Genomic DNA, 27,525 nt, shown 5'->3' with positions numbered 1-27,525 from the left:
CGCGAGGGCGCACCGGTGATAGCAGGTACTTTGAAACATTGCTAAAATTATCGCAAATGCCGAAATATTGAGAAAACCGTACTACACGAAAATTTGGAATAATAAAAGACGTTGTACACATTGCACAAACCGGTTAAAAAACCATTTGAAAGAAACAAAGTCGTGGTGTCTGATATAGACGACCAATGGCAAGCCGATCTTGTGTCGATGATAGATTTTTCTAAAGAAAATAATGGTGTAAAATACTTGCTAATGGTCGTTGATATTCTTTCGAAATATGCTTAAGTGTCTAGACTTTCCAATAAATGCGGGGCGACAATGGCAGCCGCTTTTTAACAGATATTTACTTTAAGCGGATGGTCCCCCAGGAAACTTTAGACAGATCGGGGTCGAGAGTTTATAAACAAGCCTATGAGAAAACTTTGTGAAACCTTTAAAATACATAATTTTTTTACTTTGAATACGGTCAAAGCGTCATTGGTGGAGCGTTTTAATAGAACGCTGAAAACAAGAATGTGGCGTTATCTTAGAGAACAAAACACATACAGATGCATTGACAAGTTACAAGACCTGGTGTATAGTTATAATCGCACGTAACACAGAACCATAAGGTGTCGTCCTGTTGATGTAACAAAAGAGAACTCATTAACCATTTGGAAAAATATCTACGGCGATTACGCCGCTACTAAAAAGTAGTACACCCTTTATTACACATAAAGGAGGGCATCATACAGAGCCTTGAAAAATTATGATTGATGGCCTGCTGGTGACCCTCAAAAACTATTGGAGCAAGGGCCTGCTGATCTGACCATCTAAAACATTAGGGGCGAGGGCCTGCTGTTGAGCTGACCCTGTAAAACATTAGGGGCGAGTTCCTGCTGCAGATCTGACCATCTAAATATTAGGAGTGAGGGCCTGCTGCTGATGTGACCATCTAAAACATTAGGGGTGAGGGTCTGCTGCTGAGCTGACCCTCTAAAACATTAGGGGCGAGTGCCTGCTGCTGATCTGACCTTTTAAAACATTAGGGACGAGGGCCTGCTGCTGAGCTGACCCTCTAAAACATTAGGGGCGAGTGCCTGCTGTTGATCTGACCATCTAAAACATTAGGGGTGAGTGCCTGCTGCTGATCTGACCATATAAAACATTAGGGGCAAGAGCCTGCTCGTGACCCTCAAAAACATTATGAAAAAGGGCCTGATGATGACCCTGTAAAACATTATGGGCGAGGATGTGCTGGTGACCCTCAAAAACATTATGGGCGAGGGTCTGCTAGTGACCCTCTAAAACATTATGGGTGAGGGCCTGCTGCTGAGCTGACCCTCTAAAACATTAGGAGCGAGGGCAGCCTAATAAGCATGTTGATATGATGGAGGAGGAGGAGAAGGATGAGAAAAGGGAGATTGAATCATATACCCTTTTAGTGGTGGAAGGAGTGCATGGGAATACAGTGTATTCAATACACCATAAAATCCACATTTAGAGTGCCTTTATGTTCAGCCGCTTTCCTCTGGTGGAGTAGAGAAGTCAGGGGCAATCCAGGCCTTGTTAATTTTTATAAGAGTCAACAAGTCAGCATTTTCAGTTGACAGGCGGATGCGCTTATCAGTTATTATGCCCCCAGCAGCACTCAATACATGCTCTGACAAAAAGATGGCGCCAGGGCAGGCCAGCACCTCCCAGGAATAGAGCGCAAATTCATGCCACGTGTCCAGCCTGGACACCCAATAGTTGTAAGGCACAGAGGGATCACTGAGGACGCTGACACGGTCTGCTATGTACTCCTTCACCACCATCTTCTAAAAATTTTCCCTCTTTGTGACACTAGGCCGCGCGTCAGGTTGAGGGTGCTGGCGGGGTGTCATAAAACTGTCCCAGGCCTTGGAGAGTGTTGTCCTGCCTCTGTTGGAACTACTGTGTGTTCCCCTCGTATCCCCTCCTCGGTTGGCCAAGGAACTATGTACTCTGCAGCCAGCGTTGTCAGCCGGAAATTTTTGGAGCAATTTTTCCACAAGGACCTTCTGGTATTGCACCATTTTGCTCCTCTCCACCACAGGAATGAGAGATGAGAAGTTCTCTTTGTAGCGGGGGTCGAGAAGGGTGAACAACCAGTAATCGGTATTGGCCAAAATGCGTACAACGCGAGGGTCACAGGAAAGGCAGCCTAACATAAAGTCAGCCATGTGTGCCACAGTCCCTCATCAGGAGGATGACTCTCAATCTCTTTATCCTCTTCCTGCTCTTCTACCCATCCACGCTGAACAGATGGAATGAAACTTCCATGGGTACTACCCTCTGTAGCGGAGGCAACCGTATCCTGCTCCTCCTCTTCCTCATCCAATTTGCGCTGAGAAGACAAACTGAGGGTGGTCTGGCCATCACCCTGTGTACTGTCTTCCCCCATTTCCACCTCTTCCACATACAAAGCGTCCGCCTTAATTGTGAGCAGTGAGCGTTTGAGTAGACACAGAAGTGGGATGGTTATGCTGATTATAGTGTTATCGCCGCTCACCATCTGTGTTGATTACTCAAAGTTGCGTAAAACCTCACAGAGGTCAGACATCAATGCCCACTCGTCGCTTGTGAAGAGCGGAGGCTGACTGGAAAGGCGAGGACCATGTAGCAGCTGGTATTCCACTACTGCCCTCTGCTGTTCACAAAGCCTGGCCAACATGTGGAACGTGGAGTGCTCACGTCGCACAACAGTCGGTGAGCTGGCAATTTCAAGCTCTGCTGCAGCGTTGCCAGAGCGCCGGAAGCTGTCGATGACTTGCGGAAATGGGCACACACACGGCGCACCTTCACTAGTAGCTCAGGCAAATTGGAGTAGGTTTTGAGAAATCGCTGAACCACTAGGTTGAACACGTGGGCTAGGCATGGTATGTGTGTGAGCTTGCCAAGCTCCAAAGTCGCCACCAAGTTACGGCCATTATCAGACACAACCATGCCTGGTCGTAGGTTGAGTGGCGAGAGCCACAGTTCAGTCTGGTCCCTTATCCCCTGCCACAGTTCTGCGGCGGTGTGCTGTTTGTCACCTAAGCAGATCAGTTTAAGCATGGCCTGTTGCCGCTTCCCCACTGCAGTGCTACACTGCTTCCAGCTACTGACTGATGTCTGACTGGTGCTTCAAGATGTTAATTCAGAGATGGAAGTGGAGGAGAAGAAGGGGGGGTTGCAGCCATTAACCTAGGTGGTGGAGGAAACCCTGATAGAAGTAGGGCCCGCAATCTTTGGCGTCGGTAGCACCTGTATGATGCCTGGGTACGACTCGCTCCCGGCCTCCACAAGGTTCACCCAGTGTGCCGTCAGGGAAATGTAGCGTCCCTGGCCAAAAGCACTTGTCCATGTGTCAGTCGTTAAGTGGACCTTCCCAATAACTGCGTTGGTCAGGGCACGGGTGATGTTACGGGACACATGCTGGTGTAAGGCTGGGACTGCACACTGTGAAAAATATTGGCGGCTGGGGACAGAGTAATGCATGACGGCCACCGCCATCAGGCTGCGGAAAGCCTCAGTGTCCATAAGCCTAAATGGTAACATTTCCAGGGCCAGAAATTTGGAAAGGTGTGCATTTAGTGCTATGGCCTGTGGGTGGGTGGCTGGGTATTTGCGCTTTCGATCAAAGACCTAGGGTATAGATATCTGTATGCTGCGCTGGGACACAGAAGTGGATGTGCTAGCTGATGGTACTTGCGAAGGTCCAGGTGCATTACGGAAAGCATCCGGGCCTGCGTCTTGGACAGGGGATTGGCCAGCAGGTAACACAGGGGAAGAGGAGGTAGTGGTGTGACCCGCAGACACTGATTGTGGACCCAGGCTTTCGGCCCACCTATTAGAGTGCTTTGATGCCATGTGGCGGATCATGCTAGTGGTGGTGAGGTTGCTATTGTTCACGCCCATGCTCATTTTTGTACGGCACAGGTTGCAAATGACAGATCTTTTATGTCCGCACTTTACTCAAAAAAGCTCCAGACTACACCTACTCCTTGGCAAGGGAGATTGCCGCAAGGGGGTGCTTTGAGAAACAGTTGCGGGCCTGTTTGTTATAGCCCTCCTTCTCCCTTTTGCCACCCCACTGCCTCTTCCAGCCTGTTGCGGTGCTGCGGATACCTCCCCCTATGTACTGCTGTCATTGCTCGGCTTGCCACCTTCCCAGGTTGGCTCATTGACTTCATCGTCCACATCTCCTCTTCCACTTCCTCACTCTGGTTATCCTCCTGACTTGTTGACCTAACAACCTCAGTTATTGACAACTGTGTCTCATCCTCATCATCAACCACTTGAGACACTAATTGCCGTTGACTTATTGGCAACTGTGTCTCATCATCATCATCTAACTCTTGAAATACTAATTGCCGTTCCCCACCGTCATCTTCTTGTGACTGTGGATGCTCAAGAGTTTGGGAATCAGGCCACAATATCTCCTCATCTCCTTCTTCAAGTGGGCTTGTCGAGAGGCCCAAATCAAGGAATTCAATGAAAAGAGCTCCTCTGAATATCCGAGTGTTGGATCACTTGTTTGCCAAGACTCTCCATGGTGGGAGGAAGGAGTATCAGGGTGAGGATTCTGTTGACCACACTCTTGGCTACTGAGACTGGACTTTGTGGAAGACAGGGTGGTGCTTAACCGACTGGAAGCATTATCTGCTGCAATCCAACCGACCACCTGGTCACACTGATCTGACTTCAAGAGTGGTGTCCTGCGCCGCCCTGCAAACTGGGACATGAAGCTACAGTAGGTATCGTTGATGAGTGTGTTTCTTGTGCTCTGGCAGCAGGCACGGTTTCAACACGCCCAGGGCCACAACCTCTGTGTGCACAATCAGCAGCACAGCCACTTCCCCGTCCCTTACTGCTCGCCTTGCGCATATTAAATGGTATATATGCTTGCAAGTATGTCACACGTACAGTAGCGCAGGTTTTGTAAGTGTATGCGCAAATAAAGTACACAGAATGTCACAGATATTTTTAGGATGCGCACACCTTAAACAGGAGATGTAGCACAGATAATGTTGCTGTCACCAGCGAATAATAAAAGATTACACTGAATGAATGTCACTGATATTTAGGATGCACAACCGTTATACAGGAGGTATAGCGTAAGTAATGTCGCTGTCACCAGCGGCTAATACAAAATTACACTGAATGAATGTCACTGATATTTAGGATGTGCAAACGTTATACAGGAGGTATAGCACAAGTAATGTCGCTGTCACCAGCAGCTAATAAAAAATTACACTGAATTAATGTCACTGCTATATAGCACCCGATAACGCGTTCCGGACAGGCAATCACTGTAATGCCAGTAGCCAACATGACTACGGCATTACAGTGACTGCCAGTACCTCTGCGCACGTTTATTGGCTGCATAGCAGCCAACAATCGTGCGGGGAGGAGACTTGAGCATCACGCTCGAGCACACGCGGTGTTCGGCCGAACTCCACAATGTGCCGAGCATCGCGATGCTCGAGTAAAATTAGTGTTCGGCAGAGTATGCTTGCCCAACATTAGTGTCTACCCTAATGAGTTATTGAAAAATGTACCATGATGCGTCGTTAATAAAGACATTTTGCTTAAAGGGAACCTGTCACCTGGATTTTGGGTATAGAGCTGAGGACATGGGTTGCTAGATGGCTGCTAGCACATCCTCTATACCCAGTCCCCATAGCTCTGTGTGCTTTTATTGTGTAATTGTGCACATTTTGGAGGACCAATGTGAACTGTGCTTAGAGGGGATTGTAAAGACAAGGTGGAGGATGAGGAGGCAGAGGATGACATTGGCACAGAAATCCCATCATTACAACACAGAGGCAGCATTGCCATCACTTGGTGTCACGAGGGTGTCGAGGACCACGCCTGACTCCGTTATACCCGGGGTCAGGAAGTCGCAGCGGTTGGCTGCACGCTCTATTTAAGATAGGGCTGTTTTCCTTATGGTAGCTTTCTGGGTTTGCTTAGCAAACCCTTTTGGCTCACTCAGGGATCCGTAGCTCCTTCTCCTCAGCTGTTCCTTGTCCAGCACTCCCAGACCTCCTTATATTTCTCTCTCACACTTCTCTGATTGCCAGAGATAGAGCTTCCTGCCTGGACATCTATTCTGACCTTCTGGAGCTGTGTTGCTGCGTTCGCTGGTAGTTGGTCCAGTACACTACCCTCCAGATCCCTGTTGGACCTTTTTGGTTTATTGTGGTCGCCCACCTGGGTGTATGTGTTTGTATGTTTTGTCTGTCCTCTCCCTGGTGTTTCCCTCTTAGTGATAGTGGTGTGGACTAGCGATCCCACCGGCCTGTTCACTATCCAGGGCTCATATTAGGGAAAGCCAGGGTTTAGGCACGTGATCGCCGCACGGGTGAGGAACCCGTCTAGGGACGTCAGGGCAGTCAGGTGCCAGCCGCAAGGTGAGTTAGGGGTCACCACCTTTCCCTCTCCCTTGGGCAGGGCTTTCCCTGTTTTCCTCCCTGTGCGTGTCGTCGGTCATTACATTATCTCTGGCCCTTATTTTGTGTAGGTAAAAAAAAAAAAAAATTTTACCTACTTAGAATCCAGTATGGATCAAATTGCTGCTCTGTCCAAACTATTTCATGGCCTGTCTTTGGAGGTGGTAGGATTGAAGGCGTCGGTCCTCCAGCAACAGCAGCAATTACAACTGACTGCAAGCCCAGCGGTTGCTACTGGTAACCAGGTTGTTGCGGAACCCAAGGTCCCTCTCCCTGACAGATTTTCTGGGGGAAGGGACAAGTTTTTGACATTCCGTGAGGCCTGTAAGTTATATTTTAAACTGCGCCCTTACTCCTCTGGTAATGAAGATCAGCGGGTGGGGGTTGTTATTTCCCTGCTGCAGGGGGATCCGCAGTCCTGGGCTTTCTCTTTACCTACTGATTCCCAGGCTCTTCGGTCAGTGGATGAGTTTTTCGGGGCCTTGGGTCTCATATATGATGACCCTGACCGAGTCGCCCTGGCTGAATCAAGATTACGGAGACTCTTACAAGGAGAGCGGCCGGTAGAGGAGTATTGCTCTGAATTCCGTAGGTGGGCTACGGATACCCAATGGAACGACCCGGCTCTCAGGAGTCAGTTCTGCTCTGGGTTATCCGAAAGGGTTAAGGATGCGCTTGCATTATATGAGACCCCCTTTTCCCTTGATGCGGTTATGTCCCTTTCTATCCGAATAGATAGACGCCTTAGGGTCAGGTTGAAAAAACCGGAGCAATTGGTAACCCCTCCCAAGCAGCAGTTAGTCTGTACGGACTTAGACGAGCCTATGCAGCTAGGAGGAACTACTCGTCAGGTCCGTCCTCCTGAGGCTCGCCGTAGGCGTGGGGTTTGTTTTTTTTTGTGGGGAGAGGGGTCATTTCATTAATGTCTGTCATTCTTTCCTCAGAAACAAAAGACCGTCGGAAAAACTACTAACCCCAGGCTGTGTGGAGGATGTCAGCCGGGGGGTATACGTTTCCTCCATACGTACATCGCAATTTGTGTTGCCAGCGGTTATTATTTTTGGTGATAAGACGGAGACTATTTCTTTCTTTCTAGACAGTGGAGCAGGGGTAAATTTGATAGATGCCCATTTTGCCCGCACTTTGGGTTTGTCTCTCTGTACTTTACAGAGACCCATTCCCATATTCGCTATTGATTCTGCTCCCCTGTCTCAGAGAAACCTCACGCACATTGTTCATAATTTACACCTTCGGGTAGGGGACCACCATAACGAGATGCTTTCAGGTTATGTTCTGGAGGGGCTTCCCACTCCGGTAGTGCTGGGTCTTCCCTGGTTGGTAGCGCACAATCCAGTGGTGGATTGGCAGGCCAGGGAGATATTGGAGTGGAGTGAGCAGTGCAGAGAAAATTGCTTAAATAGCAATTGCTTAGTCGCCTCCATAACTACCCTACCTACATTTATTTCGGACTTTGAGGAGGTTTTTTCTGAAAAGGGTTGTCAGAAGCTACCACCTCATCGTCCTTATGATTGCCCGGTTAACCTTATTCCCGGCGCAAAATTACCCAAGACCAGGTTATATAATCTTTCGGGTCCAGAGAGACAAGCCATGAAAGATTATATCTCCGAGAGCTTGGCTAAGGGACACATCAGACCCTCTTCTTCACCCGTGGCTGCAGGGTTTTTCTTCGTTAAAAAGAAAGATGGGGGCCTGCGTCCTTGCTTAGATTTTCGCGAATTAAATCAGATAACCATCCGAGACCCATACCCTCTTCCTCTCATTCCTGACCTGTTTAATCAGATTGCGGGTGCTAGGTGGTTCTCCAAACTTGATCTTAGGGGTGCCTACAATCTGATTCGTATTAAGGAGGGGGATGAGTGGAAGACAGCGTTTAACACCCCTGAGGGGCATTATGAAAATCTAGTTATGCCTTTCGGTCTGACCAATGCTCCTGCCGTCTTTCAACATTTCGTTAATGACATTTTTAGTCATCTAATCGGCAGGTTTGTGGTAATATACCTAGATGATATTTTAATTTATTCGTCTGATCTGAAAACACATGAGGTGCATGTCAGACAAGTACTGCAGGTCCTACGGACGAATGAATTATATGCTAAAATTGAAGAATGTGTCTTCGCCGTTCAGGAGATACAATTCCTGGGTTATTTTTTATCTGCGTCAGGTTTCCGTATGGATCCTAGGAAGGTCCAGGCAATTTTAGATTGGGATCTTCCTGAGAACCTCAAAGCACTACAACGGTTCTTGGGCTTCGCGAATTTCTATAGGAAATTCATTAAAAATTATTCACTTATTGTAAAACCGCTTACTGACATGACTAGGAAGGGGACTGATTTTTCTAAATGGTCTGACGCCGCTAAAGTTGCTTTTTCCTCTCTAAAAGAGAGGTTTACCTCAGCACCTGTTCCGGTCCAACCTGATGTCTCTCAGCCTTTTATTGTTGAAATCGATGCGTCAGAGGTGGGAGTGGGGGCGGTGCTGTCTCAGGGTCCGTCTCCTGGCAAATGGCGTCCTTGTGCTTTCTTTTCTAAAAAACTATCTGCAGCAGAAAAGAACTATGATATTGGCAATAGGGAACTATTAGCTATTAAACTTGCGTTTGAGGAGTGGCGTCATTTCTTAGAGGGGGCAGTCCACCCCGTCACTGTGATTACGGACCACAAAAATCTTCTGTACCTCGAATCAGCTAAGCGTCTCACCCCTAGACAGGCTAGGTGGTCGCTATTTTTTACCAGGTTTAACTTTGTGATTACCTATCGTCCTGGGGCAAAGAACACCAAGGCTGATGCACTATCTCGTTGTTTCCCTGGAGGGGGTAATGTGAGTGATCCGGTACCCATTCTTCAAAGAGGAGTGGTTGTTTCTGCGGTACACTCTGTTTTGGAGGGGAAGGTGTTAGAGGCCCAGGGGGACGCCCCGGTCTCTTGCCCCTCAGAGAAATTGTTTGTACCGTTGAACTTACGTTTCGAATTATTAAAGGAACATCATAATTCGGCACTTGCTGGGCACCCGGGTAGTAAAGCAACCTTGGAACTATTGTCTCGTCGTTTTTGGTGGCCAAGGTTGCGTCAGGATGTATGGGATTTTGTGTCTTCTTGTTCTACCTGTGCGCGTGCAAAAGTTTCACATACACGTCCTGCAGGGTCTCTATTACCACTCGTCATTCCCAATAGACCGTGGACACATCTGGGTAAAACAGTTATTTTGGTAGTAGTGGACAGGTTTAGCAAAATGGTACACTTCACTTCACTTCCATAAATAATCGTTGTCAGGAATCCACTGGCAAGTCACCATTTCTTGGTGCATATGGTTTTCATCCCCAATTCTGTACTTTCAAAGAGGGGGGGTCTTCTGGGGTTCCCGAAGAGGAACGGTTTTCGTCATCTCTTTCATCGGTATGGCAGAAGGTGCAAGCTAACTTGAAAAATATGGGAGGTAAATACAAATGCATGGCTGATAAGAGACGGTCGCCAGGTCCGGACCTAGGAGTGAATGACTATGTGTGGTTGTCTACTAGGAATATTAAATTGAAGGTTCCCTCTTGGAAACTGGGTCCTAGGTTTATTGGCCCTTACAAAATTGTAGCCATCATCAACCCCGTGGCTTTTCGCCTGGAGTTACCTCAGACTTTTAAAATTCATAATGTTTTTCATAAGTCGTTACTCAAAAAATATGTTCCACCTCTAGAACCATCACCGCTGCCACCCCCTCCTGTTGTCGTGGATGGTAACCTAGAATTTCAGATATCCAAAATTGTTAATTCTCGTCGGGTCCGCCGCTCTCTTCAATATCTGGTGCATTGGAGAGGTTACGGTCCCGAGGAAAGAATGTGGGTTCCTGCGTCTGAGGTAAACGCCGACAGGTTAGTTCGGGTTTTTCATGCCTCTCATCCTGAGAGACCTGGTCCTGAGTGTCCGGAGGCCCCTCGTAGAGAGGGGGGTACTGTCACGAGGGTGTCGAGGACCACGCCTGACTCCGTTATACCCGGGGTCAGGAAGTCGCAGCGGTTGGCTGCACACTCTATTTAAGATAGGGCTGTTTTCCTTATGGTAGCTTTCTGGGTTTGCTTAGCAAACCCTTTTGGCTCACTCAGGGATCCGTAGCTCCTTCTCCTCAGCTGTTCCTTGTCCAGCACTCCCAGACCTCCTTATATTTCTCTCTCACACTTCTCTGATTGCCAGAGATAGAGCTTCCTGCCTGGACATCTATTCTGACCTTCTGGAGCTGTGTTGCTGCGTTCGCTGGTAGTTGGTCCAGTACGCTACCCTCCAGATCCCTGTTGGACCTTTTTGGTTTATTGTGGTCGCCCACCTGGGTGTATGTGTTTGTATGTTTTGTCTGTCCTCTCCCTGGTGTTTCCCTCTTAGTGATAGTGGTGTGGACTAGCGATCCCACCGGCCTGTTCACTATCCAGGGCTCATATTAGGGAAAGCCAGGGTTTAGGCACGTGATCGCCGCACGGGTGAGGAACCCGTCTAGGGACGTCAGGGCAGTCAGGTGCCAGCCGCAAGGTGAGTTAGGGGTCACCACCTTTTCCTCTCCCTTGGGCAGGGCTTTCCCTGTTTTCCTCCCTGTGCGTGTCGTCGGTCATTACACTTGGCCAAGTTGCTGGTGTGCCTGGTCCAGAACTACATTTACCCAATGGGCTATGAACAACATATATTGTCTTTGACCTTAGTTACAACTCCATATGTCAGCACTGGCGTGAACTCCACCAGACATGAGAGGCCCAAGGACTGGCCAAACTTCTGCTCAAAATACACATACTTGTGCAGGGTTGGTACAGCTCTTTTGGAAAAGTAATGTCCGCTTGGGACTCTCCACCTTGGGTGGGCACAAGCCATCAGTTCTCTGAAATGTGCAGAGTCGACTACATGGAAAAGGAGGGACTGAAGTACTAACAACTTGAATCAGTGCATGCATACTGTTGTCTTTTTGCAATCGCCTCTATGATCAATTTCTGTAGAAACAAGTGATGAGGAGGAGCATCAGATGGGACAATAGATGACATTGAAGTCGATGAGAAGGAACGTCATCTTCCTTCTACTGCTGGAGAGGGGGTACACGCTGGTGGGAGATACAGCGGTGGCTGCATCAGGCTGTAACACTAAACAAGTGGCACGGTTTTCCCATACCACTGACGCTCCATGTGTTGGCCGTCTTGCCAACATTAGCACCCTGGCTGCGCCTCTCCTTCTGCATTCCACCACGCTAACGTCCCCCAGCGAGTTTGTGAAAAATTCCCACTCTGACATTTTCCCTCCACCACTGCGTGATGCCTGCCTGCTGCTGCTTTCATGAACCCATGCACTGCTAGTGTGTTCCTCACAGGTAGTCTCCTGAGTAGCAGACAGTGTACTTCTCCTGCATTTGGCTGCAGAGTTGACCTTTTTAGAATCTGGGAGAACTGTGGCCCACTACTACTATTGGATGGATAGTTGACGTTGCTAATACTGCAACTACCTACATACCGAGGCCTAGGTCTTTCATTTTGCACTCTTCCATTTATTTTAGTATGAGTCCTATACATTAAAAGCTACAAGTTCCCTATTAATGAAAAATCATAGGTTTGGTACAAGCAGATTATTAAATGGTAGTAGTAAAATTGCAAGTGGGTTTTCTGTCATTGAAACAGAGGCACAATTAAATGTCCCTCCCCTTCTACAAACACACTGTTAATGTATTTGCGCTATGCTATCTCCATACTATTTCCATACTAAAATGTCCATGAAACACATGGTCTGCTGCAATAATGATTTTGCGAACAAAGAAATAACAATGCAGTATTTGCAGTTAAATGTCTTTCAAATATGCATTCATTAACATGGGTAAAACATGGCATTAATGCCATAAAATGCTTTAGCTATAATAGAATGCATTTAATAGCATGGATATAATGCACGTGCACTGAACAATGTACAATTACTAGCTTTTGCAGTAGAATGCTATTGGGGTGTTGTCCTGGCAACATCGAAAATTAAGGTTCTGAAAAAAAAAAGGTTGTTCATATACAGAAAAAAATGATTTTTTTTCTTTTGCAGGCCAGGGGGTGTTGTAATGCAGAGCCGAGCTGTTGCAACAGCACGCTGCTGTATTATTCCAGTGTGACCAGCCCTTTACTCCCTCAAAGCTTTCCCTAAAATCTACATAAATTATCTCTCTCCCCCTATAGTATTTATATCACAGTACATTAGTGGCTTGTGTTTCTAATCATTTTTATCAGACACACACTCCTTCTAGGTCACAGAATGATTCTTCTATCTCAGCAGAAGAATCTGCCTGCTGCCCCCTGATTGGCTGATTAGACTGTCTTTCCACCTCTAAGTCAATCAGGGCAAGCCCCCCCCCCCCCCCCCCCCTCCACTTCCTTCCAGTGTCATGGGATCCTCAGTCTTCTTCCTCCCTTGTGGTTCTAACTGCCCATATTAACAGTACAATGGCAAAGTTTTATGCAATTCGTCTGAAGAGAATCCCAAAAGCTTCGGATTAGTTTGGCGGATGACTTTCTGTGAAATTCGTAACAAATGTGATTTGTTTATTATTGATTCAATCATCTCTACATTAGTTGACAGATGGTAGACTTTAGCCCATATTCTGGAAAATTTATGAGAAGCATAAGTTATATTATAAGTGTGTTTTAGCCTAGTAGCAATATTAATGAATATGGTGTTTGAAGGTTCTGAGTGAAACAGGTGTTTGAAACAGGGTTCCATTACCTCCTTCTTGCAGTGGTGGCAGCTCTTTTTCTATAAGTTTGAAGTCCTCAGGTTTTGGTGCACCAACAAAGTGCTTCACCATTGTCCATGACTTAGACACAACCATTTTCGATAACCTGTAAAACAGGGGGGGAAAAAACATTCAATGGAAATGTTTGTGGGTTTGAAGGTTATGAGAAGTGAAACAGGATCACATCTTCATGTACTATATGCTAAGATCGCCAAATTCCTTCTCAACCACACTGTAAAGAGCATAGCCATTACCAAGAACATCTCTGAGTGGAGCTTTCGCAATGGACACAAAGGAGTTAAAATAGATCAGGTTATTTAAGTTGTAATGCCATCCAAATGAGTTCTAGATGATGTATTTTCCAGCATTTTTATATGAAAAAGGAAGTACTAAATGGGTTGCCCATGTTATAAAAAAAATTGTGCACTGACTTGCCACAAAATAGAAGAACATACTGTATATACTCACCTATTTCACATGCCCCAGCACCACATTCTGATCCTTGTTGTCATACAGCCATGGCATCATCTTCTTAGCTGCAGCGATAACACGCCCCAGCGCAGAGGATAAAATAAGTGAGTATAGTACCCCAGACCTCAGGGTACTACAATACTGTATATAGTTGTGTTGTTATATTAAAGTTTTGTTGTTATACAATAGTATTGTATTATAGTTGTGTCGTTATATTGTTATGCATTTTTGTTATATATATGGTCATTACTGCAAGTAAGTATATGGCTGGCAATGGTTGGCAAGGAACAGGTATAACCAGCCTCTTCCTACCCTCTTGGTAGGAGTGGGCTGGTCCTGCTTCCTGCCAAAAGAGGGAATTCCTGTGTAACCACAGAAGAGAGAGGAAGCACACTACTGAGCTCCTGCTCCTAAGAAGGATTCTCCATAGAGATAAGGCCTCTTTCACACTTGCGTTGTCCGGATCCGTCGTGTACTCCATTTGCCGGAGGTGCCCGCGGACTCCGCACGGCCAGGCGGATCCGTCTTCAAAATGCGTTCAGTGTTACTATGGCACCCAGGACGCTATTAAAGTCCTGGCTGCCATAGTAGTAGTGGGGAGCGGGGGAGCAATATACTTACTATTCGTGTGGCTCCCGGGGCGCTCCAGAATGACGTCAGAGCGCCCCATGCGCATGGATGATGTGATCCATGCGATCACGTCATCCATGCGCGTGGGGCGCCCTGACGTCACTCTGAAGCGCCCCGGGAGCCACACGGACGGTAAGTATACTGCTCCCCCGCTCCCCACTACACTTTACCATGGCAAACAGGACTTTAGCGTCCCGGCAGCCATGGTAATCATTCAGAAAAAGCTAAACGTCGGATCCGGTAATGCGCCGAAACGACGTTTAGCTTAAGGCCGGATCCGGATTAATGCCTTTCAATGGGCATTAATTCCGGATCCGGCCTTGCGGCAAGTGTTCAGGATTTTTTGCCGGAGCAAAAAGCGCAGCATGCTGCGGTATTTTCTCCGGCCAAAAAACGTTCCGCTCCGGAACTGAAGGAATCCTGATGCATCCTGAACGGATTTCTCTCCATTCAGAATGCATGGGGATAATCCTGATCAGGATTCTTCCGGCATAGAGCCCCGACGACGGAACTCTATGCCGGAACACAACAACGCAAGTGTGAAAGAGCCCTAAGCAATACAAGTCTTCAAGTAAAACCTTGAGAAGTCAGACATCTAATACCTCCATCAAAGACTCTTCTGTGCGGTGAGGGACTATGGCTAAGACACCCATCACCCTGAATAATAATAGGCCAGTACAATACTAGTGCTAAATTGCAGCCATCCAACCTGCCTCTGTATTCCTTTTTAGCTCTTGCAATTGAATGTACCTGAAGATCTATGTTGCACTTAGTATAAAAGACTTTACGTCTACTTCTGGCCTCATTTTTCAAAACGACATTTCCACTGCACCGATCCCCAGTGTGCTGGAAGCTATAACTTGGTGACAACAGTGGCGTAAATGCTTCATAAATGCCTTTCACTCTGTCAGTTTGACTGTGGGGTTACCTGCAGCCTTATGACAAACAAAGACTTAAAGGGAACCTGTCACCGGGATTTTGTGTATAGAGCTGAGGACATGGGTTGCTAGATGGCCGCTAGCACATCCGCAATACCCAGTCCCCATAGCTCTGTGTGCTTTTATTGTTTAAAAACCCAATTTAATACATATGCAAATTAACCTGAGATCAGTCCTGTCTCTGAGATGAGTCAGGGACAGGACTCATCTCAGGTTAATTTGCATATGTATCAAATCGGGTTTTTACACAATAAAAGCACACAGAGCTATGGGGACTGGGTATTGCGGATGTGCTAGCGGCCATCTAGCAACCCATGTCCTCAGCTCTATACACAAAATCCCGGTGACAGGTTCCCTTTAAGCTTAAAGAAAATCATTTGTAGAGGAAAAGTCAACAGTGCAGACGAGAAATGTCAAATTATAATTCTATAATGATACATATATGATACCTCTAGGTCAATGTAATCTAAATTGGACATACAATGATAAAGTGTATCTACTGCAATTCCAAGTGAAAGGTAAACACAAGCCACGTTTCTCAGCAGATACATGTCAAAAAATGGGTCAGCTTACTCTGAATGTAGAACATGTATTAATTAATACACTGCTCAAAAAAATAAAGGGAACACAAAAATAACACATCCTAGATCTGAATTAATTAAATATTCTTCTGAAATACTTTGTTCTTTACATAGTTGAATGTGCTGTCAACAAAATCACACAAAAATTAAAAATGGAAATCAAATTTTTCAACCCATGGAGGTCTGGATTTGGAGTCACACTCAAAATTAAAGTGGAAAAACACACTACAGGCTGATCCAACTTTGATGTAATGTCCTTAAAACAAGTCAAAATGAGGCTCAGTAGTGTGTGTGGCCTCCACTTGCCTGTATGACCTCCCTACAACGCCTGTGCATGCTCCTGATGAGGTGGCGGACAGTCTCCTGAGGGATCTCCTCCCAGACCTGGACTAAAGCATCTGCCAACTCCTGGCCAGTCTGTGGTGCAACGTGACGTTGGTGGATAGAGCGAGACATGATGTCCCAGATGTGCTCAATTGGATTCAGGTCTGGGGAACAGGCGGGCCAGTCCATAGCATCAATGCCTTCGTCTTGCAGGAACTGCTGACACACTTCAGCCACATGAGGTCTAGCATTGTCTTGCATTAGGAGGAACCCAGGGCCAACCGCACCAGCATATGGTCTCACAAGGGGTCTGAGGATCTCATCTCGGTACCTAATGGCAGTCAGGCTACCTCTGGCGAGCACATGGAGGGCTGTGCGGCCCTCCAAAGAAATGCCACCCCACACCATTACTGACCCAATGCCAAACCGGTCATGCTGGAGGATGTTGCAGGCAGCAGAACGTTCTCCACGCTGTCTCCAGACTCTGTCACGTTTGTCACATGTGCTCAGTGTGAACCTGCTTTCATCTGTGAAGAGCACAGGGCCCAGTGGCGAATTTGCCAATCTTGGTGTTCTCTGGCAAATGCCAAACGTCCTGCACGGTGTTGGGCTGTAAGCACAACCCCCACCTGTGGACGTCAGGCCCTCATATCACCCTCATGGAGTCTGTTTCTGACCGTTTGAGCAGACACATGCACATTTGTGGCCTGCTGGAGGTCATTTTGCAGGGCTCTGGCAGTGCTCCTCCTGTTCCTCCTTGCACAAAGGCAGAGGTAGCGGTCCTGCTGCTGGGTTGTTGCCCTCCTACGGCTTCCTCCACGTCTCCTGATGTACTGGCCTGTCTCCTGGTAGCGCCTCCATGCTCTGGACACTACGCTGACAGACACAGCAAACCTTCTTGCCACAGCTCGCATTGATGTGCCATCCTGGATAAGCTGCACTACCTGAGCCACTTGTGTGGGTTGTAGACTCCGTCTCATGCTACCACTAGAGTAAAAGCACAGCCAGCATTCAAAAGTGACCAAAACATCAGCCAGGAAGCATAGGAACTGAGAAGTGGTCTGTGATCACCACCTGCAGAACCACTTCTTTATTGGGGGTGTCTTGCTAATTGCCTATAATTTCCACCTGTTGTCTATCCCATTTTCACAACAGCATGTGAAATTGATTGTCACTCAGTGTTGCTTCCTAAGTGGACAGTTTGATTTCACAGAAGTGTGATTGACTTGGAGTTACATTGTGTTGTTTAAGTGTTCCCTTTATTTTTTTGAGCAGTGTACATGATCAGCAAAAAACTATAATCCCACACTTATGACACAATCAAAAGTAAACATAGAGACACTTACAAAGACTGGTATGTCTACCTGAGAGTGCCACCTAGAAACAGATAAAGCAATTCTTCATGTACAACACAACCATCTAGAGTGCAAGCTCCACTCAAAGCAGAGTTAAGCCTCATTTACACGTCCGTGTTTATGCTCACATCACACCGTGTTTATGCTCACATGGTCAGTGATGCATCCGTGAAGCTGTCCGTGAAGGATCCATGTTGGGTCCGTGTGTCCAATTTTTGTTGTCCGTGTTGCATCCGTGTTTCACTGACACCGAATAATTTTCAAAGCATCTCTTCTTAATGATCCGTGAAATATGGATGCAACACGGATGGCATCCGCGCTGCATCCGTGGTTTTCACAGACTCATAGATTATAATGGACGTGATGGATCCGTGAACACTGACAAAATAGAGCATGCATCCGTGCTAAAAACACTGACCCACGGACCGGGCTAAAACACTGATGTCTGAATACACACATTAAATGAATGGGAACGTGTGCTGTCCATGGAGAACACGTACATTACACGTCTGTGAAACACTGACGTGTGAATGAGGCTTTAAAGGTGAAAATAGAAAGATTAGATAAGCTGGGAGTAAAGAAAGGTCATAGAACCTTCAGCATGGATAAGTAGCATGGTTGCTGTTAAGAAACCAGACAAGCTAGGAATATGCATCAAACCCACACTTAAGGTGTAACCGAGTTTAAAAAATATAATAAAATAAAAAATAAAAAGTCTCATTCATCAAAACAATCATAACTATGAAGCAATAAGTCTTGGTTGGGCTTCCCTATTATCTTTCTCAGCCACGTTATTCCCTGCTTCTGACTATCTTATCATGGATGTCATCACGGACATGTGAATAAGGCCCAAGGCTGCTGTTTTGCTGTCCGCAGAATGCGGAAACGGCCATGTGCGTTCCGCCAGCCCTATGATAGAAATGCCTATTCTTGTCTACGCCAAAAGATGCAGTAAAAACATTCAGAAATGACCTCCATTGTTCCTAAACATCCAGTGTCAATGAAGAACTAAGGCTACCTGCACACTTTGCGGATTATGCTCAGTTTTTCCTCCTGGATTTTCGTGCAGAAAACAAAATTGAATGTGATTTAACATCTGATGTACACTTTGCTTTTCTTTCCGTACAGAAATTGACCTGCCATGCGGATTTAGCTTTTCTTTCCGTACAGAAATTGACCTGCCGTGCGGATTTAGCTTTTCTTTCCGTACAGAAATTGACCTGCCGTGCGGATTTAGCTTTTCTTTCCGTACAGAAATTGACCTGCCATGCGGATTTAGCTTTTCTTTCCGTACAGAAATTGACCTGCCATGCGGATTTAGCTTTTCTTTCCGTACAGAAATTGACCTGCCGTGCGGATTTAGCTTTTCTTTCCGTACAGAAATTGACCTGCCGTGCGGATTTAGCTTTTCTTTCCGTACAGAAATTGACCTGCCGTGCGGATTTAGAAATCCTCAGAATGTCAGTTGTTTGTGCGTTTTTTTGTGTGGATTTCAACCTTTGCAATGCAAAATATGAGATCTGCATAAAATCTGCAACAAAAACCAAAGTAACACAAGCAGATTTTGGTGTTGAAACGTGCAGAAATACACACAAAAATCCATGCAGAATTTCTGTTTTGAAATCTGCACTTGTGAGCAGGTGCCCTAAGACCCCTTTCACACGGGCGAGTATTCCGAGCGGATGCGATGCGTGAGGTGAACGCATTGCACCCGCACTGAATACCGACCCATTCATTTCTATGGGGCTGTTCACATGAGCGGTGATTTTCACGCATCACTTGTGCGTTGCGTGAAAATCGCAGCATGCTCTATATTCTGCGTTTTTCACGCAACGCAGGCCCCATAGAAGTGAATGGGGCTGCGTAAAAATCGCAAGCATCCGCAAGCAAGTGCGGATGCGTGTGCGATTTTCACGCACGGTTGCTAGGAGACGATCGGGATGGAGACCCGATCATTATTATTTTCCCTTATAACATGGTAATAAGGGGAAATAATAGCTTTCTGAATACAGAGTGCATAGTAAAACAGCGCTGGAGGGGTTAAAAAAATAAATAAAAAATTTAACTCACCTTAGTCCACTTGATCGCGTAGCCCGACATCTCCTTCTGTCTCCTTTGCTGAACAGGACCTGTGGTGAGCATTAATTACAGGTAAAGGACCTTTGGTGACGTCACTCCGGTCATCACATGATCTTTTACCATAGTGATGGATCATGTGATGACCGGAATGACGTCACCAAAGGTCCTGTTGCTGCACAGAGATCAGATGAAGACAGAAGGAGATGCCGGGCCGCGATCAAGTAGACCAAGGTGAGTTAAATTATTATAATTTTTTTTTTAACCCCTCCAGCGATGTTTTACTATGCATTCTGTATTCAGAATGCTATTATTTTCCCTTATAACCATTGTATTATTTTCCCTTATAACCATGTTATAAGGGAAAATAATACAATCTACAGAACACCGATCCCAAGCCTGAACTTCTGGAAGAAGTTCGGGTATGGGTACCAAACACGCGTGATTTTTCTCACGCGAGTGCAAAACGCATTACAATGTTTTGCACTCGTGCGGAAAAATCGCAGGTGTTCCCGTAACGCACCCGCACATTTTCCCGCAACGCCCGTCTGAAAGAGGCCTTAGGCTACTTGCACAAGAAATTTGTGTGGAATTTCTGCAAGACAGCCCACATCAGTGTGCAGGTAGCCTTAGGCCTCTTTCAGACGGGCGTTGCGGGAAAATGTGCGGGTGCGTTACGGAAACACCCGCGATTTTTCCGCACGAGTGCAAAACATTGTAATGCGTTTTGCACTCGCGTGAGAAAAATCGCGCGTGTTTTTTACCCAAACCCGAACTTCTTCACAGAAGTTCAGGCTTGGGATCGGTGTTCTGTAGATTGTATTATTTTCCCTTATAACATGGTTATAAGGGAAAATAATGCATTCTGTATTCAGAATGCTATTATTTTCCCTTATAACCATGTTATAAGGGAAAATAATAATGATCGGGTCTCCATCCCGATCGTCTCATAGCAACCGTGCGTGAAAATCGCACCGCATCCGTACTTGCTTGCGGATGCTTGCGATTTTCACGCAACACCATTCATTTCTATGGGGCCTGCGTTACGTGAAAAACGCACAAAGAGGAGCATGCTGCGATTTTCACGCAACGCACAAGTGATGCGTGAAAATCACCGCTCATGTGAACAGCCCCATAGAAATGAATGGGTCGGTATTCAGTGCGGGTGCAATGCGTTCACTTCCCGCATCGCATCCGCGCAGAATACTCGCCCATGTGAAAGGGGCCTAAGGCCTCCGTTTGCACTTTACTGCATCACGGATTTGTGTTGTCCATGTTCTCCACAATGTACCCATTGATTTTTAATGCGTTTGTTTACACATCAGTGGTTCCATCACGTGAGCATGCGCCACTTTGGTCCCTGACGTGAATCCAACACTCCCATTGAAGCCTATAGGTCCAATCTTCTGTAGGACCCTCTGCATTAGTGGAAAATCGCGGATCTGCAAAACACGGATACCGGCCGTGTGCCTGCCGCATTTTGCGGAATGGAACGTCTGGCCCTCAATAGACCAGTCCTATCCTTGTGTGTGATATGGACAAAAATAGGACATGTTAAAATTTTTTTGCGGGGCTGCAGAACTGAAGTACGGATGCGGATATCACATGGAGTGCTGTCCGCATCTTTTGCTGCCCCGTTGAAGTTAATGGCCCCAAGCAACGTTCGTGTGCATGAGGCCTAATAGTCATCTTCTATCCTGTTGATAGGGGATAATGTCTAAAAACGGCAATACCCCTTTAAAGGGGTTGACTGGGCCTGTATGAAAAACATGTATTTTAGCTAACCTGTGAGGGGAAGACACATGGATCATTACTTACCCTTCTGTTGGTCCACCGATTCTGCAATCCCAACCCAACAAGATCATGTGACTACGCGACTGTCTGTGGGCTCCTCCTCTGATGTCACAACCAGATGACCCCTCTTTCTCTCTGTTCAGCTACATCTACATTATGCAGCTGAATAGGCACACATTCGGTTGCAATGTCAAAGGAAGAGCCCTCAGCCAGTTACATGATCCCAGCCATGATTAAAGAATCAGCAGAGTGACTGAAGGGCAAGTACTGCTCAATTGGGGTCAATTACAAACGATGCTACTCCATTGTGTGGCAGAAAAAATACATAAAAAATTGCACTGTCTTTGACACTTGGGAGTGTCAGAGACTGGATATAGGCCCCGATAGATTTACCAACATACAGGAGTAAATATTGGTGAAAAAATACTCTGTGGGTCAATGGAGAAACTAGAAATGACTGGGCCCTGCAGCAAATTTTTGAACGGCCCCCTCAACCCCTCCCCCTCTAAGCAACTTCTTTGCAACCCCCCTCCTCCAGTGCAACCTCCACTCCTGTGGCTAGTCAATATCAATCTTTCAGACGAGGCCCGGCAGCTACTCGATCTGTTTCCAACAGTGTCACTGCATAATAATGTTAAGGGGGCCCTGACAATAAAATCTTTTAGTCCTCCTCCTGGATGGGCCACTTCCCCTGCTTCCCATATAGCTACACCCCTGCTGTGGGTAATATGGTAGCTCAGTGGTTAGCATTGGTGCCTTGCAGCACTGGGTGTGGCAGGCGCAGCACCATGAAGTGCCTTTTGCGCTGTGGCATTAGAAGAATTATGATATCTATGACTTTTTTGTCTAACCAGACTGTCTATTAATGTGTATTTGCTCTAGCACCGTTCTATGGAAACAGTAGGTTTAAAGAGCACACCAAATGCTTGAAATAACTTCAACTTTTCTTCATATATAACACTGCCGCCTCTGCAGTAGATAGTCCATAACACGTGTTGAAAAGATATCACAAAATGGCGGTATGCATAAGATGGTGGTTCAACAGTTCAATCTTGTCATTCAACATAAAATGTTGGATATATTTCTCTCTTAAGTATCTATACTCTCACCTTAAGTTATTTAAGCACTTTATGATCTCTCTGAGAGGTATATCTGAGGTCTTACTAATAGATGTACTTGCTGAATTTGGTCGCAATTTGCAGTATGCAGTTAGCAGTAACTATTTGCAGATTGGTTGAGTATGATCTGGTATGGTTGTATTCAATTTGGATTGCAAAATGGAATTTGAATATGGATTGTGAACTTTGTAGTTTGCAATTGGTGGAACTATTTTGGCCTCTGCTTCCATAAAACACAGCTCTTAGTGGAGCGAATGTCTTTTCAACTTCTCTCCTTTGGTGTAATGATTCTAGCATCTCCTGCTAGGGTAATTTCCCACGCAGGCTGTGTGTAAGGCTGGCTGTGATTGGTCAAAACTCTTGCTGTGTGTGAGGCTGGCTGTGATTGGTCAAGACTCCTGCCCAGCAACAACAGTTTAACTCTATGCTTTCTGTTGTTTCTGCTGTGTCACTGAGCTTGCCTTACATTATATAATGAATCTTAAAGGCATGTTATCTTTTCTGCTTCTGTCAACACAATATATAACAGTTTTATGACATCCAAACATGAAGTCACTGTAAATAACTCTGCTTTTGTCTTTAACACACAAACATAAGAACTGTATTAAGGTTATTGGCAGGTTTAGCTGTATAAACATATAAGCTATATTAGCAACCTAGGACAGGTCTTAGCTGGTCAGCTACACTGGGGTCCTAGGTTTGAATCTAACCAAGGACAACATCTGCATAGAGGTTGTATGTTCTCCACGTGTTTGTGTGGGTTTCCTCCTGGTACTCCGGTTTCCTCCTACACTCCACTCCATATTGATAGGAAACTTAGATTGTGAGCTCCATTGGGGACAGTGTAATGCTAATGTCTGTAAAGCTCTGCCAAATATAATAGCGCTATATAAGTGCATAAAATAAATAAATAATTCCAGTCAGGAACTGTAGTAGTTTTACCTCCTTGCGCATGGACTGCTGGAAATGCATCGAATTTATGATGGTGTGCATGCCTTGTCATAAATTAGACGCATGCTCCAGCAGCGCAAAAGGGGCACAAAGACTGGTATAAAAAGCCTGTATATGTAAATGTGTCCTGTGAGGACTTGAGAAATGACTTGGATATTAAGTAAGCCAGCACCTCATCTGCAGACAGCTGTTTCGGGGTGATTGTCCCTCATCAGTGCAGAGCAGAGAGTACTGGCTAAACTGGGTGAGAGGCCTGTGTCCAGGTAAGGGGAGAACTAACTCTCCTTAGGGAGAGAGCTCCTTAATCAGTGTGAGGGCCCCCTTACCTGGACACAGGCCTCTCACCCAGTTAGGCCAGTACTCTGATGAGGGGCAATCACCCCGAAACAGCTGTCTGCAGATGAGCTGCTGGCTTATTTAATATCCAAGTCATGTCTCAAGGCTTATTTTAAGAGATGAACATTGACCTATAGGATAGCTGCCTTACATCTGGTAGCATTAGAGGCAGAGCTTGTTAAGAGCTCATTTATATCCCTTCCCTTCCAGAGGTAATGAATGCACAATTCAAAATGGAAAGCAAATTCTAGCAAGAGGAAGGTTAATGAAACATCTGTACAAACTCGTCACTGAAAGTGAGAAAGCTAAAGCCGCAACTCATAACCTATATGACAAGTGCATCCACCTGTGGCATAGAAGATTGGGGCATCGAAACGCAGAAGCTATAAAGTACTTTGCAAAGAGAGGTCTATCAGAAGCAGTGGCGTGGCTAGGGTGTTTGGCACCTGGGGTGGGTCCTTTCTCTGGCACCCTTCTCCCATACTTTAAAAAGATTGTACCCCCTCACAGTTGTATTGCCCTCATTGTGCAACCTTCACAGTAGTTTTGTACAGATGTGTGCCCCTTCACAGTAGTGCTCCAGAAATATTAGAACAGTTTCATATGCAAGATGCAAAGGAAGTGAGAACACCAATGGAACCAGATTATCCGAAAAACAATGGAACAGAAAACTTGTTACCTAACAATGATTATTACCGCAGGGCAATCGTAAAATTGCTATACATCGCCACCGTGACAAGACCAGACATTGCCGTAGCAGTGGGAATAAATACTTTGCAGGAAAGTCGCAACACCATGTCAACGTGACTGGAACGCAGTAAAGAGGGTAATGCAGTACCTAAAGGGAACAAATCAGATGAAGCTGCGACTTCCAGCATCGTCAAACCCAAAACTGATTGGATATGTGGACGCCGATTGGGCTGGAGACACTACTGACCGCAAATCTACAAGTGGTTACATCTTCCAGTATGGACAAGGAACAATAAGCTGGTCTAGTCGGAAACAAGTGATTGTTGCACTCTCTTCAACTGAAGCGGAATACATAGCAGCAGCACATACATGTCAAGAAGCCATTTGGCTAGACATGGGACTGAATATGTCACAACCCACACCCATCTTTGAAGACAATCAGGGATGCATAAAGCTTTCACAATCTGAGAAGATTAACCCAAGAACCAAGCACATTGATGTAAAATATCATCTGCTCAGGGACATGCAAGAACAAGGAGTTATCGACATCCAGTACTGTCCATCAGGGGAGATGGCTGCAGACGCACTCACCAAACTTTTGCCAAGGGAAAGTCATTTTTTTCTACAAAAGAGACTGAATGTTGTATAATTATGCACATGCCATTGAGAAGGGGTGTAGGGGATGCAACAGCATGTACCATATACAGTATTGTGTATTAATATCACTTGACCAGTAGATGGCACTGTATGTTAAGGTTACCCGTTGTGTACCGTATATCTGTAAAACTTGTTGGTTTTCTCTCTCTCTCTCTCTTTATACCAAGTTTTCTGAAATGTCTTGTATGTTTAGAACTTAATCCACACAAATAAACCAAGTTCTGCCTCATCACAAGCTACTAGTGTCTTCTCTAACCCACAACCAACACCCTGCTCCTCTTCTCTCACTGCTAGCATAGTGATCTCATATGAAGCAAGTGTTGTGGCCTAGACACCATTCATTTATTCATCCCAACTTCTAAATTCAGAGAAATATCTCGCTCTATCTCCCTTTAAACAGAGGAGGAGGAAATTGTGGGGGCATTACATACCCGTCCCTATGTATCTCTGGGGTTATATATGAGGGACTATTTTCTATGCAGGGGAGGACGGGGTTAACAGGAGCTAACTGCAATGAATCCTGGGAGCTGCAGGAAAGGGGAGTCCTCCAAATATGTGTGTAAAAAAACAGTTGTAAATGTGTGTCAGACTCGTAACCCCTTTAACTCTGCATTGGGCCATGACACACACACAAGCATTATGGACGTAATATATGTCTGGAATGCAATTGTGTGAATAGCCTTCAGGATAAGTTTACACACGGCAGCTTTGTGAATATCTTACATCCATATGAACGGGGTTGTTTGCAGCATGCATATGGATTTCTGCAAGGTCCACCTCAAATAAACAGAACAACATCAGAAAGTTCAGGTACAAATTTGTCATATGTGAAAATGTCCTAAAGGCGAAATCTCTGAAACGTCACCACCTAAATTCATACTGAAATGTTACCTTTACAAGTGAAGATGCACATGTCCTGTACATATTAAACAGACCCCATGGTTGCTATTGATTACAGCACCTCCTATAATATGAAGGTGCAGTGTGTAGCCCACAGTTGAATGGAGAAGGTGCTGGTCTCTGTCTAGCATTCTCATCAGTGGTCTCCAAGTATCTGTAGATTTACCTGCAGGATGTGAAGGCCACGTGCTCAAATCCTTCTGTAAGCCTTGTGCTGCTGAAGTGTCACCACAGACTGTTCAATGTCCAAGAAGAAAGCGCTTTTTACAACTTCCCTTCCTGGTGTGCTGCCCCTCCTCTAATACATAATCAGTTTCCCAAAGCTGAACTCAGTGGCCGCACTTTGCCCTCTCCCATACTGAAGGCAGGAGAGAAAAAAAAAAAGTTAGAGTGTTAGTCAGAAGACCCTTTTGGAATAAAAACCTAAAAGAATCTCGGAATAACAAGCAGGGCGCCAAAGGAGGGAAGGGACTAGTATGGGAGTGTGAAGAGTGGAAGGCTGCCAGCGGTGGCTCGATGAGTAGATCAAACTACTCCATAAATGTGTATAAAGAAAGGAAAGGAAAAAACAGCCACCAGGAAGGCGCCAAGAACTCTGGTTGTCAATAGATAAAGGCTGATAACTAAAATCAAATAATTGTAATAAAAGCTATTTCAAAATATAAGAAAAAAGAGTTGACTCACTTCACTGAGGAAGAGGTCAAAGGGATAAGTAGTGTATCAGGAATAAACACGGCAGTACCCAGGGCTTACTTCTGGTGCTTTCCTTTTATTATCATCACAGGTGGGCTCAACGCATTTTGGGGGTTCTTATATACCCCCTTCTTCAGGAGCAGTCAGAATAAAAGTATATACAGCAACAAAAGCATTATACCAGCGCCTGGGGTATCCCTTTCCCCTTGTAGCAGCAAAGGTCATGAGAACCATTAGCAGAGGCTCCCAAATAACCTGAAAAGGGGGAAAAGGAAAACAAAGGTAGGTGGCACTTTTGAGCGCAGCTTGGCAATATTTGTAGTTGGGGGGAGTCCTTACTAAGTGCTACTATCCAGGTGAGGACAAAAATGGCAACCTGAAATATAAAAACACATAAAACATGCCAACAGGCCCTCATCATTCAAGCACAGTCCACACTATTGCTCCCAAGGTCATTTTTTTTTTTTAGGATGGTGGAGATGGTTATCGAGGTAGTCCAGCTCCTACAGACGGTTCCGGGCTACATCGGGACCATGACCAGGTTCATACAGAGACGGGTCCTGATCTATGGGAAGTTCTCCAGGTGGTTCTGCTGGATTTGGCACGACCTGATCAGAACTTTGGCTCAGCTCCGCAAGGATCTCCTCCGGGATTGGGGGGAGTCTTAGGCCAATTAGCGCACTGGTGCGACACGTACTACTTCCAGGCATCCCAGACGAGATTATCATCTTCTTCATGCCTCCAGGGGACCAGTGACAAACTTCTAGGCCACACTTGGGCACTACGGACTGGGTCCTCTTGTAACATCCCAGAGTATGTCACTAAAACTC

At 45.9% G+C, this 27,525-nt stretch overlaps 1 protein-coding gene across 1 annotated transcript in view; it reads right to left on the bottom strand.

Annotated features, from left to right (window-relative positions):
• Nucleotides 1–26,294, bottom strand: part of LOC120989267 (prostaglandin reductase 1-like) — a 77,858-nt gene extending 51,564 nt beyond the window's left edge. Inside the window, exons 1-2 of the mRNA XM_040417257.1 lie at nucleotides 26,169–26,294; nucleotides 13,172–13,287 (exon numbers count right to left, since the gene is read on the bottom strand). Coding sequence (XP_040273191.1) covers nucleotides 13,172–13,277 — 106 coding nt within the window. The 5' untranslated portion in view covers nucleotides 13,278–13,287; nucleotides 26,169–26,294. The remainder of the gene's footprint in view (nucleotides 1–13,171; nucleotides 13,288–26,168) is intronic.
• Between the last annotated feature and the right edge of the window lie 1,231 nt (nucleotides 26,295–27,525).

The sequence above is a fragment of the Bufo bufo genome, chromosome 2 (assembly GCF_905171765.1).
Source record: "Bufo bufo chromosome 2, aBufBuf1.1, whole genome shotgun sequence".
Taxonomy (NCBI): domain Eukaryota; kingdom Metazoa; phylum Chordata; class Amphibia; order Anura; family Bufonidae; genus Bufo; species Bufo bufo.
The sequence above is the reverse complement of the archived record's forward strand: the minus strand, read 5'-3'. Positions and strand labels throughout refer to the sequence as shown.